Genomic DNA, 17899 nt, shown 5'->3' on the forward strand with positions numbered 1-17899 from the left:
AGGCATCTCTCCCCGCCGCACCCTGAGCCCCAGTGCAGGGCTTAATACTGGAAGCTGCACGGCCCTGCAGCTTACAGGGATCTTAGGTGCCTGGTATCTCCCCTCCTAGAGCATTTTAACCTGAACCTGTTGACAGCATCTTTTTAAAAAAGGGTAGTGTTCAGGGAGTATATTTCTACATCATTTTGGTCCCAGCAGTGGGGACCTGACCCAGGTTTAGACAGCACAGAGAATGGAGAGAGACACTTCTCTGAACTGCAGTATCTTCCCTCTCTCTGACGCTGCACCACTAGCTATAGAAGTGGGGTTTCTAAAGAGAGCATGGAAAAGAGCCTACTAAATACTTTCAATAAGGTTTTCCTGTTGAAAAACTTTTGCTTCTACAGCAGGTGCAGCTTCAACCCATTCATTTCTGAGAGAAGTGATCTCATAGCTAGAACTAGCACTGACAGCATAACAGGTGTCTCCTTGAGCATCCTCAGCACTGTAAATCACACGCAGAAGAGTGACTGCAAAAATGCTAACTCCTTGCTCAGCAGCTCTGCACCCTGTGGGGCCTCAGGGTCAGCTCTGGTTTGTTTATTGACTAGGAAATAATTCTTACTCCTCTTAGCCCTGCAGAGCAAATTCAGCCAAGACAGGGGGGAGCAGGGGTCTATTCTAGCTCACACCTCATTAACAAAATTGTTGATGAGGTTCCAACGGCAAGGCCAAAATTCAGTTCCATTCGGATTGTCTGGTGTCTCGGGGCAAATGAGGGCAGGGTTTAGGCTCCATTAGCCAGAAAGTAGCCAGTGTGACACTCAGATTCCATGTTAAGCTGCAGGGCAGGCAGTTAGGAAAAACACCTTTTGCTTGTAAATTGAGCCCACAAATTCTGGAACTCATTGAGGCTCCGAACACAGACAGCTCCAAAGCCTTTCTGCGCAGACTCTTTGCAGAGTAGAACTTGCGCCTCTCTTGGGGGGCACACTGTGTTTTAGATAAATTCAGTCTTTCCCTCAAATTTATGTACTGGTGAAACTAAGCTCTTAGCACATGGTAGGTTAACCCCTCTGACTGCTCCGTTATTCTGTTCCATTGTGTAAGCAATCTGAAGCTTTTCGTGTCACTGTGCTGCCCTTCATATTGCACAGAAGAGACGTCTATGTAAAGTAAGATCTCAACACAACTTAATACATTTCACAGCTCACAAGGTGGTACATTCAGTTAGCATGGCAGGAGCACAGAAAGAGGGTCATTGCAATCACCACTCCAATTAGATTCTCCTCCCCTACTTTTAAAGAGCGAGTGTTCTTACTCATTGAAAGGTATCCCCAACAAGCCCTCTCTCTCCAGAGACTGCAGCAGGAAGTCAGGTCTACGGGGCTGTAGTCTTGCCTGGCGGACTGCGTTTCTGGGAAAACGAGAAAAAATTAGGCAATGGCTAAGATCCCAGGGACTCCTGTCCTTGACTGAGGCAGCTTTACAAAATCCCCCCTCCCCAGTCATCCCCCTGCCCACACAAAATGCACTCTCAGCATGAGATCACCAGCAAGGTTGGCAAGAGATTTTTAGGGAACAGCTTTCAGAAAGCACATAGTTCCCCTTTCCCATAAAGCCGGGGAGAGGACTGACCGATTTCAGCACAGCTAACACCTAGCACTGTGTGGCTTAGTGGCAGCTCTGGGACCTCGCTGTGGTCAGATGAGTTTCATGGTGGTAATATTTCTATCCCTGCACCACTTTGCAGGCATTCCTGTGAGAGCTCCCACTTAGAGATCACCAGGACCCCAGTAATCCATTGCCATACAGTGAGGAAGTTCCATTGGGAAGTCATTAAGCTGGGCTAGTAATGGGCTGCCAAAGAAGAGTCACGAGTCCTTCCATTATTCATGGGCAGCTGTATACATTATGCAGCAGTTCTATTATAACTCAGCATTCATGGACATACCGTGCAGCATCAGGAGGGAAGGGGAAGTTGTGTGGAAATTCACAGCAGCCACTGTGGGATTTAAGAAATGAACTCAGAAATGCAATGCGAGTGTAATGCAGGATGTGCTGAAACCTGACACTCACAGCTCACTAAGAACCGAATCCCCAGCAGCAAGGAGGAACGGCAAATCGTCGCTCTTCATGGGCTGCGGCACAGGGCACAGAGTCACTGCCTTTGCTGCGTCTCCTCCTGCCCCAGGGTTGGCATCAGGCCTGGGCATCTTAAATGTCACCCTCTTCTTCAGAGAAGGCAGAGAGGAGTGAGGCTTGTCCAGGTTCCTGCAGAGAGCCTTTCGTTTCCACAGCATGGCACAACGATACACTGTCTGGTGAAGGCTGTAGGCTGCCTGCCAAGCAGAAAGAGAATCAGGTCGTTTGACGGATTAGAGTAGGGGGAAGCAGCATCATGCCACCCAGGAAGGAGGCTTCTCCAAGGAAGGGATGTCCTTGGGAAGTAGCAATGGATAACAGGATGGTGTTTGGCTGCTGGGTTTGCCCATAAGCTCTGGGTCTAACTGACTGCCATATTTAGGGTCAGGAAGGAATTTTCCCCCAGGTCAGATTGGCAGACTCTGCAGCATGGGACACGGGTCACTTGCAGGTTTAAACTAGTGCTCATGGTGGATTCTCTGTAACCTGAAGTCTTTAAATCATGATTTGAGGACTTGCATAACTCAGCCAGAAGTTATGGATCTAATACCAGAGTGGGCGGGTGAGGATCTGTGGCCTGCAATGTGCAAGAGGTCAGACTAGATCAGGGATGGCCAAGCTTACTGACCCTCCGTGCCACATACGACAATCTTCAGAAGTTCGGGAGCTGTCGCGCATCTGCTGGAGCTCAGAGCTTCTGCCCCACAGGAGGCACCTGCCAGGGTTCAGGGCTTCTGCCCCATTCCTGCTGAAGCCCCACGCCCAGGCAGGTGTGCCCTGCAGGGCTGAAGCCCCTAAACCTACCCCCTTCCCACTGGGCAGAAGCCCCTGCCCCACCACCCTGCTGCAAGGCAGAGATCCTGAGCTTCCCCCAAAGTCTGATAGGTGGAGAATGGGGGGAGCCTCCACGAGCCACACTTTAACTGTAAAAGAGCCGCATGCGGCTCGCGAGCCAAGGTTTGGCCACCCCTGGACTCGATGATCATGAGGAGACCGTCTGGCCATACTGGGTGAGACCAAAGGTCCATCTAGCCTAGTATCCTGTCTTCTGACAGTGGCTAATGCCAGGTGCCCCAGAGGGAATGAACAGAACAGGTAATCATCAAATGATCCATTCCATCGCCCAGTCCCAGCTTCTGGCAAACAGAGGCTAAGGACACCATCCCTACCCATCCTGACTAATAGCCATTGATGGACCTATCCTCCATGAACTTATCTAGTTCTTTTTTGAACCCTGTTATAGTCCTGGCCTTCACATCCTCTGGCAAGGAGTTCCACAGGTTGACTGCGCATTGTGTGAAAAAATACAACCTTTTGTTTGTTTTAAACCTGCTGCCTGTTAATTTCATTTGGTGACCCTTAGTTCTTGTGTTATGAGAAGGAGTAAATAGATTCATAGATTCCAAGGTCAGAAGGGACCACTGTGATCATCTAGTCTGACCTATTATATAACACAGGCCATAGAACTTCCTCAAGATAATTCCTAGAGTGGTGGTTCCCCCTCACAGGAAAAACAAAAACAAAACAAAAAACCACACCACCACCTAATTTTGATTTCAAAATCGTCAGTGATGGAGAATTCATCATGACCCTTGGTAAATTATTCTAAAGGTTGATTATCCTCACTGTCAAAAATTTACCTTATTTCCAGTCTGAATTTGTCTAGGTCGTACTTCCAGCCTTGGATCATGTTATATCTGTCTTTGCTACACTGAAGAGCTCATTATTAAATATTTGTTCCCTATGTAGCTAGCACTTCCTTATTTACTTTCTCCACACCAGTTATGATTTTATCTATCATATCCCTCCTTAGTCATCTCTTTTCCAAGCTGAAAAGTTCCAGTCTTATTAATCTCTCCTCATACGGAAGCCGTTCCATACCCCTAATAATTTTTGTTGCCCTTTTCTGAATCTTTTGCGATTCCAATATCTCTTTTTTGAGATGGCGCAACCACCTCTGCACGCAGTATTCAAGATGTGGGCGTACCATGGATTTATATAGAAGCAATATGATATTTTCTGTCTTATTATCTATCCCTTTCTTAATGATGCCCAACATTCTGTTCGCTTTTTTGACTTCTGCTGCACACGGAGTGGATGTTTTCAGAGAACTATCCACAATGACTCCAAGATCTCTTTCTTGAGTGGTAACAGCTAATTTAGACCCCATCATTTTATATGTATAGTTGGGATTACGTTATCCAGTGTGTACTACTTTGCATTTATCAGCATTGACTTTCATCTGCCATTTTGTTGCCCAGTCACCCAGTTTTGTGAGATCCTTTTGTAGCTCTTCACACTCTGCCTGGGACTTAACTATCTCGAGTAGTTTTGTATCATCTGCAAATTTTGCCACCTCATTGTTTATCCCTTTTTTCCAGATCATTTATGAATATGTTGAATAGAACTGGTCCCAGTACAGACCCCTAGGGGACACCACTATTTACCCCTCTCCATTCTGAAAACTGACCATTTATTCCTACCCTTTGTTTCCTATCTTTTAACTAGTTCCCAATCCATGAGAGGCCTTTCCCTCTTATCCCATGACTGCTTACTTTGCTTAAGAGCCTTTGCTGAGGGACCTTGTCAAAGGCTTTCTGGAAATCTAAGTACACTGGATCTCCTTTGTCCACATGCTTGTTGAGCCCCTCAAAGAATTTTAGTAGATTGGTAAGGCATGACTTCCCTTTACAAAAACCATGTTGACTATTTCCCAACAAATTATGTTCATCTGTGTCTCTGACAATTTTGTTGTTTACTGTAGTTTCAACCAGTTTGCCCAGTATTGAAATCAGGCTTACCGTCCTGTAATTGCCGGGATCACCTCTGGAGCCCTTTTTAAAAATAGGCATCACATTAGCTATCCTCCAGTCATTTGGTACAGAAGCTGATGTAAATGATAGGTTACAAGCTACAGTTAGTAGTTCTGCAATTTCACATTTGAGTTCCTTCAGAACTCTTGGGTGAATACCATCTGGCCCTGGTGACTTATTACTGTTTAGTTTATCAATATGTTCCAACACTTTCTCTAATGATACCTCAATCTGGGACAGTTCCTCAGATTTGTCACCTAAAAAGAATGGCTCAGGTCTGGGAATCTCCCTCACATCCTCAGCCATGAAGACGGATGCAAATAATTCATTTAGTTTCTCTGCAATGGCCTTTTCATCTTTGAGTGCTCCTTTAGCATCTCGATCGTTCAGTAGTCCTGCCGGTTGTTTAGCAGCTTCCTGCTTCTGAAGTACTTAAAAAAAATTGCTATTACTTTTTGAGTCTTTGGCTAGCTGGTCTTCAAATTCTTTTTTGACCTTCCTAATTATATTTTTACACTTCGTTTGCCAGAGTTTATGCTCCTTCCTATTTTCCTCAATAGGATTTAACTTCCACTTTTAAAAAGATGCCTTTTTGTCTCTCACTGCTTCTTTTACTTTGTTGGTTAGCCAAAGTGGCACTTTTTTGGTTCTCTTATGTTTTTTAATTTGGGGTGTGCATTTAAGTTGAGCCTCTATTATGGTGTCTTTAAAAAGTTTCCATGCAATTTGCAGGGATTTCACTTTTGGCGTTTTATCTTTTAATTTCTGCTTAACTAATTTTCTCATTTTTGTATAGTCCCCCTTTCTGAAATTAAATGCTACAGTGCTGGGCTGCTGTGGTGTTTTCCCCACCACAGGGATGATAAATATAATTATATTATAGTTGCTATTACTAAGTGGTCCAGCTATATTCACCTCTTGGACCAGTTCCTGTGCTCCACTTAGGACTACATTAAGAATTGCCTCTCCCTTTGTGGGTTCCCAGACTAGCTGCTCCACAAAGTAGTAATTTAAGGTGTCAAGAAACTTTATCTCTGCATCCCGTCCTGAGGTGACATGTACCCAATCAATATGGGGATAGTCAAAATCCTCCATTATTACTGATTTTTTTTTTATAGCCTCTCTAATCTCCCTGAGCATTTCACAGTCACTATCACCATCCTGGTCGGGTGGTCGGTAATATAGCCCTACTGCTAAATTCTTATTAGAGCATGGAATTACTACCCATAGAGATTCTATGGTACAGTTTGGTTCATTTAAGATTTTTACTTCATTTGATTCTACGCTTTCTTTCACATATAGTGCCACTCCCCTACCAACACGACCTGTTCTGTCCTTCCAATATATTTTGTAACCTGGTATTACTGTGTCTCATTGATTATCCTCATTCCACCAAGTTTCTGTGATGCCTATTATATCAATATCCTCATTTAATATGAGGCACTCTAGTTCACCCATCTTATTATTTAGACTTCTAGCATTTGTGTATAAGCACTTTAATAACTAGTCACTTTTTAGCTGTAATTAAATGGAACTCTTTCATTTGACTGTTTCTCATCAGATCCTACCCGTATTTTATCATCTTCAATCCTCTCTTCCTTATAGGACATAGAGAATCTCCATTAATAGATCCTCCCCCAAGGAATGTCTCTGTCCGAACCACATGCTCCTAACGCACCTGCCAGCTTTCCCCAACCCTTAGTTTAAAAACTGCTCTACGACCTTTTTAATTTTAAGGGCCAGTAATCTGTTTCCATTTTGGTGTAGGTGGAGCCCATCCTTTCTGTATATGCCCCCCTTTCCCAAAAATTTCCCCAGTTCCTAATAAATCTAAATCCCTCCTCTCTACACCATTGTCTCATCCACACACTGAGACCCAGCAGTTCTGCCTGTTTAAGGGACCCTGCGCGTGGAACTGGAAGCATTTCAGAAAATGCTACCATGGAGGTCCTGGACTTCAATCTCCTACCTAGCAGCACCTGTCTGAAGTGTTACAGACCCCACTGAGCAAAGGGACAATGAGGTCTGCTGGGAGATGAGGACAGAGTGGTATCTCTATATCAGAGAAGCAATGAACATAAAACCTGAAATCCCACTTCGCTTCAGGGCAGGTGTAGTGCCCAGGACAGAGCAATGATGTGAGTCTTGTTTACCTTCAGCTGGTGCTGGGCTTGAAGCTGCCCCCGTAACTGTTTCATGCCAGCCATATACGTCAGGATCTGGGTCACACCCTCCTTCAACAGGGCAGCACGGTAAACCACTACAGCTTTTTCAATGCGGCCTTTCTTCCGCTGCCGCTCCAGGGCAAACCCCAGCCAGGCATCAAACACCTGCAGTAAAAAAGAAGGAGCAGCAAGCTGCAAGAGCACTGCTACAAGAGTTACTGCCTCTCAGAGGAGAGACACCTAGACACCAAAAACTCCCCCTGCAGACCATAAGTCCCTCCACAGGACAGTAACATCCAGAGGTGTATCATGGCTAGTTTCTGTACTAAAGGGGTGGGGGACAGGGTGAGGAAATCAGCTGGAGTTAGACAGAGGAGTCCCAGGCCAATGTTTTTTATCAGAGGAGTGTCAGGGACCAAAGATACCCAGCACCTCAGAGCAGCACAGGGAGCTCTGAAGATGAAACAAAGAGGAGAAGGTGCTCCCTGGCCCATCTGCCCAGGGGAGCTGACCCTACATGCATACACAGTGCAGACCCCAAAGTGCACCATATGCACACCTTACCTTCCCCTGCAGCGAGAGTGACCAATGCCACAGTGCCCGCACTGTCTCCTGCCGTTCCCATTGCTTCTGTGCCAGCTGTTAACAAAACAAATCACACAGCACCTGGTTCAGCGGTTAGGCACGTATGTGCTATACCCCAGAGATCCCAGCAGAAGATGAAGTGATGTGATTTACAGAGGCAATGGAGATTGCAGTGGGAGAATGCATCAGCTCCCTGTGCCTTCAACTCCTTCGTAAAGGTCACACACACTGCATGTAAGCTCAGAGAAAGGCCCCACCTATGGAGCGGCTGAAAGGCATTAACCTTTCAGTTTTGAAAGCAAAAGGATTAACTCTTTAGCCTGCAGGGCTGCCTCCCATCACCCATGGGACATTTCCACTGGCCACAAGAAAGAGCTGCTGAATATCATTCATTGGAGGTGGCTTTTACTTTAAACATTGCCAACCCTTGCACACTGCAGCCGACACCGACACCCAGTGCAAGTGGGTGATGGGGATTTGAGTGAACTCCATCCCTTGTCTTTAGGCTGAGAGGGTTACCCTAAGGCCACAGGGATGGGTGTACCTCATGCTAACGGAGCCACCAGCCCAGAGGATATTTGAACACAAGCTTCCTTACACTCCCCCCATATCGCTGTATTTCAGTGCCGCAGATGGAGTCTGAAGGAGAAAGTTGGACAGGACCAGCAGGAGGCTCAGTGCCTGTCTCTGTGGGATAGTGACTCACCTGTCTCTTCCAGCAGGAAAAGCAGGTAGAGCAGAGTCTCTGAGCCATCAGCTGGTCTCCCCGTCTCTGCAGGAGCTGTCATGGAATCAGCACAATAAGTCATACTGACAGAGACACACCACTTATCTGGGCCAGCTGGCAGAAAAGCAGAACAGGGACCCACCCATAGTAACCTTTCATTAGCATTAATGACAGCCAGAGAACATCAGTATGACAGCGCTCGACAGTCCAGCCTTTGGCAAATATGCCTGAGCCCAGCATGGATTTCCCTCACCAACAGTCCACACAGGGCAATCCCAGCCCTTCCCAATCTCCCCTCCCAAATGAGAATGCTCTCCACTCCCTTCTCCCGAGGGCTTTATGCTGTGACAGGTGATGCACAGAGATGCCAACTCCTCCATGTTGCACAAGGCTCCCACTGCTCTCCAGCTTAGACTGTGGAAATGAAATCTGTCTGTAAAAGTGCCCCTCTAAAGGGGCATCTGCTGCGGAGAGGGCTTTCTCCCTCAGTCTAGAGCTTTCACCTCTCACTATCCCTGGTCCTTTTCTCACCATCTTTCCTATGCACTGCAGATGATACTGCTTCCACTTTGCCAGGCACTCTCGCAGCAGTTGCCTCTGGTGGTGCTGAGCTGCAGTGTCTAGCTGGACTCTCAGCACCAAGGACCTCGTGGTGAATTCCTTCCAGTGAAGAAACGTGGCCCTTAAATGCACTGTTACAAGAAGAACCCATGAATCAAGGAACCAGCAGGATGCCCATTTCTATCTTAGTCAGGAGCACCCAAGAAACCAGCTTTTTAATCTCCAGGTTTGTTTGACAATATTTCTCAGTGCCTACGATAATATTTCACCCGGAAGGAAGGATGGTCTTGTTGTTAAGGCATAGGATAGGGAGTCAGGAGACCTGCAATGTCTTTCCAGCTCTGCCAATAACTTTAGTTATGACCTCAGACAAGTAACTTGACTTCTGTGCCTCAGTTTCCTCATCTGGAAAATGGGGATAATACCACCTCCTACCTGTAAGTGGCGGGGCTGTAACATTAAGTCAAAAATGTATGAAGTATTTTGTGAGTCTTGGACAGAAAGCATTATTAATCCTAGTTACTTTTAATTAGGGCTGTTGCGCACTTAATCACACTGTTAAACAATAATAGAATACCATTTATTTACATATTTTTGGATGTTTTCTTCATTTTCAAATATATTGATTTCAATTACAACACAGAATATAAAGTATACAGTGCTCACTTTATATTATTATTTTTTATTACAAATATTTGTGCTATAAAAAACAAAAGAAACTGTTTTTCAATTCACCTCAGACAAGTACTGTAATGCAATCTCTTTATCATGGAAGTTGAACTTACAAATGTAGAATTATGTACAAAGGAAAAACTGCATTCAAAAATAAAACTATGTAAAAGGTTAGAGCCGACAAGTCCACTCAATCCTGCTTTTTGTTCAGCCAGTCACTCAGACAAAAAAGTTTGTTTACATTTGCAGGAGATAATGCTGCCCTTGCTTCTTATTTACAATGTCACCTGAAAGTGAGAACAGGCGTTCTCATGGCACTGTTGTAGCCGGCATTGCAAAATATTTATGTGCCAGATGCGCTAAAGATTCATATGTCCCTTCATCTTCAATCACCATTCCAGAGGACATGCATCCATGCTGATGATGGGTTCCGCTCGATAACAATTCAAAGCAGTGCAGTCTGACGCATGTTCACTTTCATCATCATGAGTCAGATGCTACCAGAAGAAGGCTGATTTTCTTTTTTGGTGGTTCGGGTTCTGTAGTTTCCGCATCGGAGTGTTGCTCTTTTAAGATTTCTGAAAGCATGCTCCACACCTCACCCCTCTCAGATTTTGGACAGCACTTCAGATTGTTAAACCTTGGGTCCAGTGCTGTAGCTATCTTCAGAAATCTCCCATTGGTACCTTCTTTTACTTTGTCAAATCTGCAGTGAAAGTGTTCTTAAAACGAACAACATGTGCTGGGTTATCATCTAAGATTGCTATACTATGAAATACATGGCAGAATGTAGGTAAAACAGACCAGGAGACATAATATTCTCCCGCAAGAAGTTCAGTCAAAATTTAATTAACATGTTTTTGTAATGAGCCTCATCAGCATGGAAGTATGTCCTCTGGAATGGTAGCAAAACCACGAAGGAGCATATGAATATTTCGCATATCAGGCACATAAATACCTTGCAATGCCAGCTACAAAAGTTGTCACTTTCAAGTGACATTGTAAATAAGAAGTGGGCAGCACTATCTCCTGAAAAGGTAAACAAACTTACCGGTATTTGTCTTAGTGATTGGCTGAATAAGAAGTAGGACTGAGTGGACTTGTAGGTTCTAAAGTTCTACATTGTTTTGTTTTTGAGTGCAGATATGTAAAAAAAATCTACATTTGTAAGTTGCACTTTCACGATAAAGAGATTGCATTATGGTACTTGTATGAGGTGAATTGAAAAATATTAATTTTATCATTTTTACAGTGCAAATATTCGTAATAAAATATAAAGTGAACACTGTACACTTTGTATTGTGTTGTAATATAAATCAATATATTTGAAAATGTAGAAAAACATCCAAAAATAGTTGTTAAATGTCAATTGGTATTCTATTGTTTAACAGTGCAATTAATCACAATTTTTTTTAATCGTGATTCATGTTTTTGAATCGCGGGAGTTAACTGCAATTAATCAACAGCCCTACTTTTAATCAAGATTTGCCTGAACCTCTTGGTATTTGTTTGGCCCTCATCACTGTACTGTTTGAGCTTCTCACAACCATTAATTAATTTTATCTTGACAACACCCCTGCGAGGAGGAAGTGTTATCCCTATTTTAGAGATGAGGAACTGAGGCTCAGGGTAGATTTAGTGACTGGTCCAAGGTCACACAAGAAGCCTGTGGCAAATTGCTTGAATCCTGGGCCAATGTCCTATCCATTAGACCATCTCTTCTAGCCTAGGAACAATCTCTTAATTTGTACACAGCTAGTCAACCCATGAACACCCATTACATTGCAGAAAACCCTGTTGAACAATGTCACTACCACACAGTCTTCACGACAGAGCCAGTTCATCTCATCTATGCAGAGCAAATACATGGTTGCCTTACAGAGATGTGTGCTTCTCGGTTCCACACACGAACAAATGAGTGTCAGAATTCATGCAACAAAGCCACACCCTGCTCTAACACAGTGACCAGGTCCTTTGGAGAGTGCTTTACATTCCTCGTCCCCGAGGCTCACCCATATCCAAACACCTTCTGGCCTGCCTCAGAGCTTCTGCCTCCTGCTGACGGCAGTACACCCGCAGACAGGTAGCGTCCCTCCACTGGAGTAGCACCTAGGGAGTCAGAGCAGAGGGACAGGATACAAACTAATACTGCAGGACTCTTTGGAGGTTAGAATTGAAGTCAAGTGCCTCCCATCACCAGTACCACAAGTGCCTCCCATCACCCCATCACACAAGTGAACTGCAGCAGGTGTGGGAAAACCCTCTATTAAATTCTGGGGGAAAATTCTATGCCCCCCGAGCAGGGTTCCTAAGAGCAGCCGTTCAGCCCGTATCCCCTTTGCATTTCTTGAAGGGGTTTTCCTCCACACAACTAAAGCTGCCGTGTTATTCTCTTCCAGGAAATGGAATAGCGAAAAGCTGTGGATTCCCTCACAGCCAGTGCCAGCAGAGACTCCTGCTGAGATAGGCTGGGACTCAGAGCAGCAAGTTCCCCAGCTTCTGCATCCTTCTTTGTAGTGGCTCCTATGTGAAGCTGTAAGCTTCCCCTGACTAAGTACTACTGTACTATTCCCTGAAGTGACTCCTGTTGGACTAGTTCTACTTCTTGGCTAAAATGGCCTCCAAGTCCCCTACACAGATCCCACCTTTGAGAGAGTTGATCTCCTGTAGTGCAGTTCTGCCTGTACAGCTTTCTTAGCTTCACCCACAAGGGCAACAGTATTTTCTCTCCAGATACTCAGCACCTGTCTAAGGACAAAGTGGGAAACAGAAACCTAAAGATCAACAGTGATTTTCACCACATACTTTTCCCCTCCTCTTGGAAGCTGGCTCGACCTTTGGCACATTTCCATTCATGGAGAGGAACCCAAAAAATTGCTCTATCCACAAACCCACCTTTGTTTCTAGTGTCTTAAACATAGCCAAGCACCTGACATCATGCCTGAAAGTGCAGCCAGGTACTGAAGAAAAAAAAACACAACAGCAGCGAAATACAGTTCTCAGTTGATACAAAAAAACTAAAGTGACTGCAGATAATGCAGGGTGACCAAGGCCCTTCCTGGGCCTGCCACCTGTAAGAAACAAGACAAACTATATCTGCTCCAAGAGCACCATTACTTTAAGATCATAGCAGAGTCCATCCACTACAAGGACAGGATGTAGTTTAGTAGCCAATATGTTTATTGGGGTCTGATCCTACGTTTGTTCTGAGTTGTGGCTCCAGCAGGCACCACAAGAACAGTTCTGCCACAAGGAGAAGGCTTTGAAACTCTTTCAGGCAGGAGGCAGCAGACACTTCTCTCTCTGTCTGGTCATTTGTATACTGCACGCCTCACACTCTATGCCTACTTGCATACTGAACCACAGGCAAAAGAAGAGATTGTGAAATCTACAAGATGAAAAACTGTGGGGGGGGAGGGGGATAGGGAGCCCTGTTTATGAATAAAGACAAAGGATGGAACTGGTATGTGTTTGGGAGTTGGGGGAATATACGGGGGTCTTCCCTAGGAGGCAAGTTGACACTGTGTGTCATGAAAGGAGGGTCACTGCCAACCTGGCTGTGAAGCGCTGCAAGGATGAGCGTTACTCTATGAGACTTGAGAGCATCTAGTTAATTAACTCTAAGATCTAGAATATGTTATGATTTTATTTCATACATAACCAAATGTTTTCAATACTTCTATTATTTCAATCTCTATGCTTTGTTAAATAAACGTATACTGGATTTTACTATAAACATATCTAAATGCTAGCGTGTTCGGAGGAGCGGTGATCTGAGGTAGAACTAATAAACTGAGGTTTACTGTTTTGTTGGAAGCAGCAAATCTGTGACTACTGTGAGTGTGCAGTGCACCCAGGGCTGGACACACCAGGGAGACACTGGGAGGGCTCGAGGGTTGGAGTGTGCCCATTGCTAGCCTGTAGAGAGACAGAGGGGCTGGTGGGACCTAGAAGGGAATGCTCATGTTGCCCGTGGAGCTGGGGAGCGGACCCTTGAGAGGCACAGGCAAGGCTTACGCCTGCTAAAAGCAGGTGGTAGCGAGGTGCCTCACAACCCTACGTAGCCACAAGAAGGTCACAGCCAGCATCGAGTCCCATGAGAATGTTACCATTCCTTTCAGGTCAGCTGAGATGCAGAAAAATAGTGACGCAGGGGAGAGTTAGTTCTCAGTGTCAAAAGTTCAGGGATTACTGAATGTGCCCGTCAAGGAGGTCTAGGGCAAGCTGCTTCTTTCTAGAGTTGCATGGGGAGGGGCAGGCTTACCGCAACAGCGCCCTATTACGCTCCTCATCCTTTTCATCGACTTGGCGTAGAATGCACTGTATGTTTTGCTGGTAACTCTGCAAGGAAAGCAGGGTTGAAGTGAGACTTCCCCTAGCTGTTAGGAACACTATGGTGAGGAGTTCTCTGGGGAACTCTCAGCAGCAGCTGTCCAGGAGCAGATGCAGAAGCTGCAGCCACCAGAGTTTAGCACTCCTCTTGTTACTCTCAATAGCAATTATACATTAGCAACATAGGGTTTGCCATCCTGAGTGACTGGCAGCTATCTACATCTCACATATATACAGCCACACAAGCCAGGAGAGACCTCAGACCTCTGTACTCCAAAAACACAGGGCTCCACCAATGGAGCTCAAGGGAGACTCTCCGGTAGCGGTAGCAGCATTAGGCATCATACTCTTTGTGTGGACCCTAAAGTCAAACACATACACAGATCTGGCATTCCCTCCTCAGAGTGGTGGGTGCAGACACAGCAAGCTTCAGCAACGAAGCGAACATAATCCTCCTACCTTCCAGGCAGCCAAAACCCTGGCCAGCAGTGAATGCTGATAATACATGTCTGCTCGCACCAATGTCTTCCACTTCTTAGACCTATGTCCCACATACTACAAGCAAAAAAGAAAATCAGACTGTGTGGGAAGAGAAAGAGAAGAGAAGTTACCCGCCTATGATCCCCAACCTCCAAGGAAGCATCACTCCCATAGAGCAGCGTAACAGGGTCTTACCTGAACTGGCACCAGACCTTGCTGCTGCCTCAGTTTCCCCCTTCAGGTACTCAAACTGCCCCCTAGGCTCTTGTGCAAGTTAAACACCCCCCCTTCTTGGGGGTTCATCTATTAAAACAGTTCCAATGTCACCTTAAACCAGAACCACTCTGTCCCCCACTCCACAGTTTCTTCATCCCTTTGCTGGGCTCAGCTGCTCATTCCAAAACCCAGGTTCTGCTGCATGGTATAGCCTCAAGTGTCTTCTTCTCGAGGCTGTTGTTCCCCTTACAGCTTCTGCTCCCACCTGTCACTGCAGGTCACTTCAGTCAGGCCTTTCCCTATGGCTGGTATGGAAAGTCCTTCCCCTTCTCCTCTTTGACCCTGGTCCCCTCTAGATCCGCTAAGAGCACTTCCCTGATGGGCTGTCTCCCAGGTACCCCTGTATTGTGGCTTCAGGCCCCAGTTAACTCTCAGATCTCTCTGAGCAGGAGAGCTCTTCCAGGCCTACTCCAGACTCTGCTCATCTCTGGAGAAACTTCCCCATGGCCTTTCCTAGCCCCGGCCTTCCTCCCTCTCACAGACAAGGCTCTCTCTCATAGGAAGCCACAGGCTACTGTCACATGATTCCTGGTCTCATCACCCAACCACCAAACCAAGCCTAAATCTAATACCTGGGATCTGATGACAAGTCATACGTAGGGCAGAGCCCCAATAAATTAAAGGTCCAGCCCTCCCCCCATGGCTCATGAGATACACCTCACTAGCAGTAACAATGGAGCTGGCGAATACTCAGACGCCAGGATTTATTTAATAATATAAGGGTAATTTAGGGGAAAGGGACCCTGCAATCAGATTGTTCAAAAGAAGGGAAGTGCAGTGCTGACTTTGTTCCCCTCACATGAAGAGGACACAAATCTCTGATTTCCTTATGGCTTACTTTGGGGCCAGTTAACAAGACAACAGAAACCCCACTCCCACCTATGACCCCCCAGCAACACAGGTCTGACAGCCCTGCTTCTCCAACCACTAGATCAGCAAACCTTTATATTCTGGGAAAAGGCTATCATCCCTGAGGCTGATATGCCAAACAGCATATGACCCTCCTCGTGAAACGTGGGCCCCAAGGAAGGCTGAATACAAGAGACTGAAATTTTCAATTTTTGCTGTCTGTCAGCTGCTCCATATCAAGTGGCAGGACAAGATCAGAAACTAGGATATTCGGTGCCAAACCCAGCAACCACCTTCATCATCACTGGTTTGGTTTTGGTGGCTTTCTTGCTTTGCACATATTATAGGAATGAAAAGGCAACAAATTTTGTAGTGCATGTACCAAGGAATGCCGCTACAAGGCTGGCAATCATGTGACACCAAAAGCTTTGGTGGCACTACATGATTGCTAGTGATGGACATAAACTGAGTACGCAATCAGACCACCTTAAGAACCTTATCAGAAATTGATCCAGGTGGCACTCAATTTGCAAGGAGGCCATGAGCCTTTGGGATTTGCCATGGGGATGATGATATGACCCTTCTCCCACTCAATGTATCTGGAAGCATGCTAGCTGGGCTGCTACTTCCAGCCAGCGGCGTGTATTGTCCTAGAATCATTGCAGCAGTGAGAGAGCACTAGGCTCCCGTAAAGGGTGCACCAGGGTGCCCTTGGAGTAACCGTCTTTATTGAAGTCAGGCTGGTTGAAACAGCAGTGGACATGCTTTTTGCTAATATCCCATTCACAAGAGATGGGAAGAACGGTTACAATCAGAAGGTTGCCACAAGGTTCTGTGAACTGGGGATAATGTTTCATGCAGGTACCAATCATCACAGAGCTAGAGATTGGTGTAATATTTAACTATCGTCTTTCTAAAAAGGGTTATTTAATAAAAACCTTCCTGAGAACAGAAAGCACTGTGTGGTATTTCCCAGGAGTTCCCCTCAGGGACTGGAGCACTTAAGTGATGATCTGGGAAGCACAGAGAGTGTACTGGTCGGGGAAGCCTTCACACACGCATTCATGTAATAGTCCCAAAACCACTGTCTGGGTAACACCACTGAGCCACAGTCCTGCCCTCCCCGCCTCTGCGAGCAGGGGAGCAATGCAGGACAAACAAAGAACTTCCTCTCATCCTCCCACACTATTCCTACTCCTCCCGTATTGCAGTGTTGTACCCCCTCCTTGGAGAGAGAAGCCTTTGGTAAGGGTAGCCCACGACTAACTAGTATTACGACCATACAATGCCTTTGATATGGTGTCTGTTAAGCAGCTAAATGATGAGCACAGGTGATCTATAAATAGAGGAGGATTCAGAACTCTCTACCTGCTTCAATTCTCACCTTTCTCCACTTGCTCCAAGACCACTTCAGGCACTTTGAATAGTGAAACCTAATAGCTTTCACCTCCTTGATCCTCCTAAAGGAAAAACAGACCAGACAGTTCTCTTACTGACCCAGACCTGTTGTGCTTTTCTAGCACCAAGCCTGAGTCCACATTTGCTATTGTGCTGGGAAAGTACATGTATTAAATATGTAAACATTTAGGATGTGCTAACAGCTTCTAAAACATGTGAGGGGTCTGTGTTGGTGTGAATCAGAAACTCCTTTGTGAAAGGGGCCAATTTTGAGACTGAATCAGGATCAGTCTCCCTTTCAAGCTGCCTCTTACTCTGATCTAATCTCCTGAATGTTCTTCTTCCAAAAATGGAAAGTTTTCCTCAGCAGTAGGTGGCAGTAATGATCATGGGCAAGAGCCGTGCTCTCTCGCTCCTCCAAACACACCACTGTTCTCCTGCGCCAGGAGCACCAGAAACGAACCAACACCTGCTGCTTAGAGTGAAGAATGGCCTGCAACAGACAGGAGAAAATTGGTGAACTCATGATATGGGCTGTAATGAGCAGCAGGGCAAGCTTCCTCAGAGGTGGTGATGGACACAGGGAATCGTCTCATGTGGTCTCCAGCCACTCAAGTGGAATAGCAATGGGTGGAAGCCCAACTTGTGCTGCTCATGTTTATAGGAGGTGATCAGGAAACTGTTCCATCTATCCCCTTGGTGAAGTCCAAGGGAAAGTGCTGCATTTACCATTCTCTCTCTCGTACGGTTCTCTCGATGCTGACATGCACTCAGCCACCACGTGTCAAATACCTGTCTCATCAACAATTCCCTGCAAGCAAGAATGAAGAATGTCAGTGGAACCAATGAATCCTGTCTAACACCTAAGGGATTGGCCTTATGGGCTCTGATGACAATGCCAGTCTGTCCAAATTGAA

The 17899-nt window shown here is 45.7% G+C and overlaps 1 protein-coding gene across 6 annotated transcripts in view; it reads right to left on the reverse strand.

The window, feature by feature from the left end:
- Positions 1-17899, reverse strand: part of SFI1 (SFI1 centrin binding protein) — a 61799-nt gene that overhangs the window by 10053 nt on the left and 33847 nt on the right. For all 6 annotated transcript variants that reach the window (XM_044989938.1, XM_044989939.1, XM_044989935.1 and 3 more), the window contains exons 16-28: positions 17712-17793; positions 17297-17475; positions 16969-17044; positions 14439-14534; positions 13912-13988; positions 12293-12395; positions 11660-11756; positions 8946-9106; positions 8394-8468; positions 7667-7741; positions 7091-7267; positions 2059-2321; positions 1301-1396 (exon numbers count right to left, since the gene is read on the reverse strand). In XM_044989938.1, coding sequence (XP_044845873.1) covers positions 1301-1396; positions 2059-2321; positions 7091-7267; positions 7667-7741; positions 8394-8468; positions 8946-9106; positions 11660-11756; positions 12293-12395; positions 13912-13988; positions 14439-14534; positions 16969-17044; positions 17297-17475; positions 17712-17793 — 1557 coding nt within the window. The remainder of the gene's footprint in view (positions 1-1300; positions 1397-2058; positions 2322-7090; positions 7268-7666; positions 7742-8393; positions 8469-8945; positions 9107-11659; positions 11757-12292; positions 12396-13911; positions 13989-14438; positions 14535-16968; positions 17045-17296; positions 17476-17711; positions 17794-17899) is intronic.

The sequence above is a fragment of the Mauremys mutica genome, chromosome 16 (assembly GCF_020497125.1).
Source record: "Mauremys mutica isolate MM-2020 ecotype Southern chromosome 16, ASM2049712v1, whole genome shotgun sequence".
NCBI lineage: Eukaryota > Metazoa > Chordata > Testudines > Geoemydidae > Mauremys > Mauremys mutica.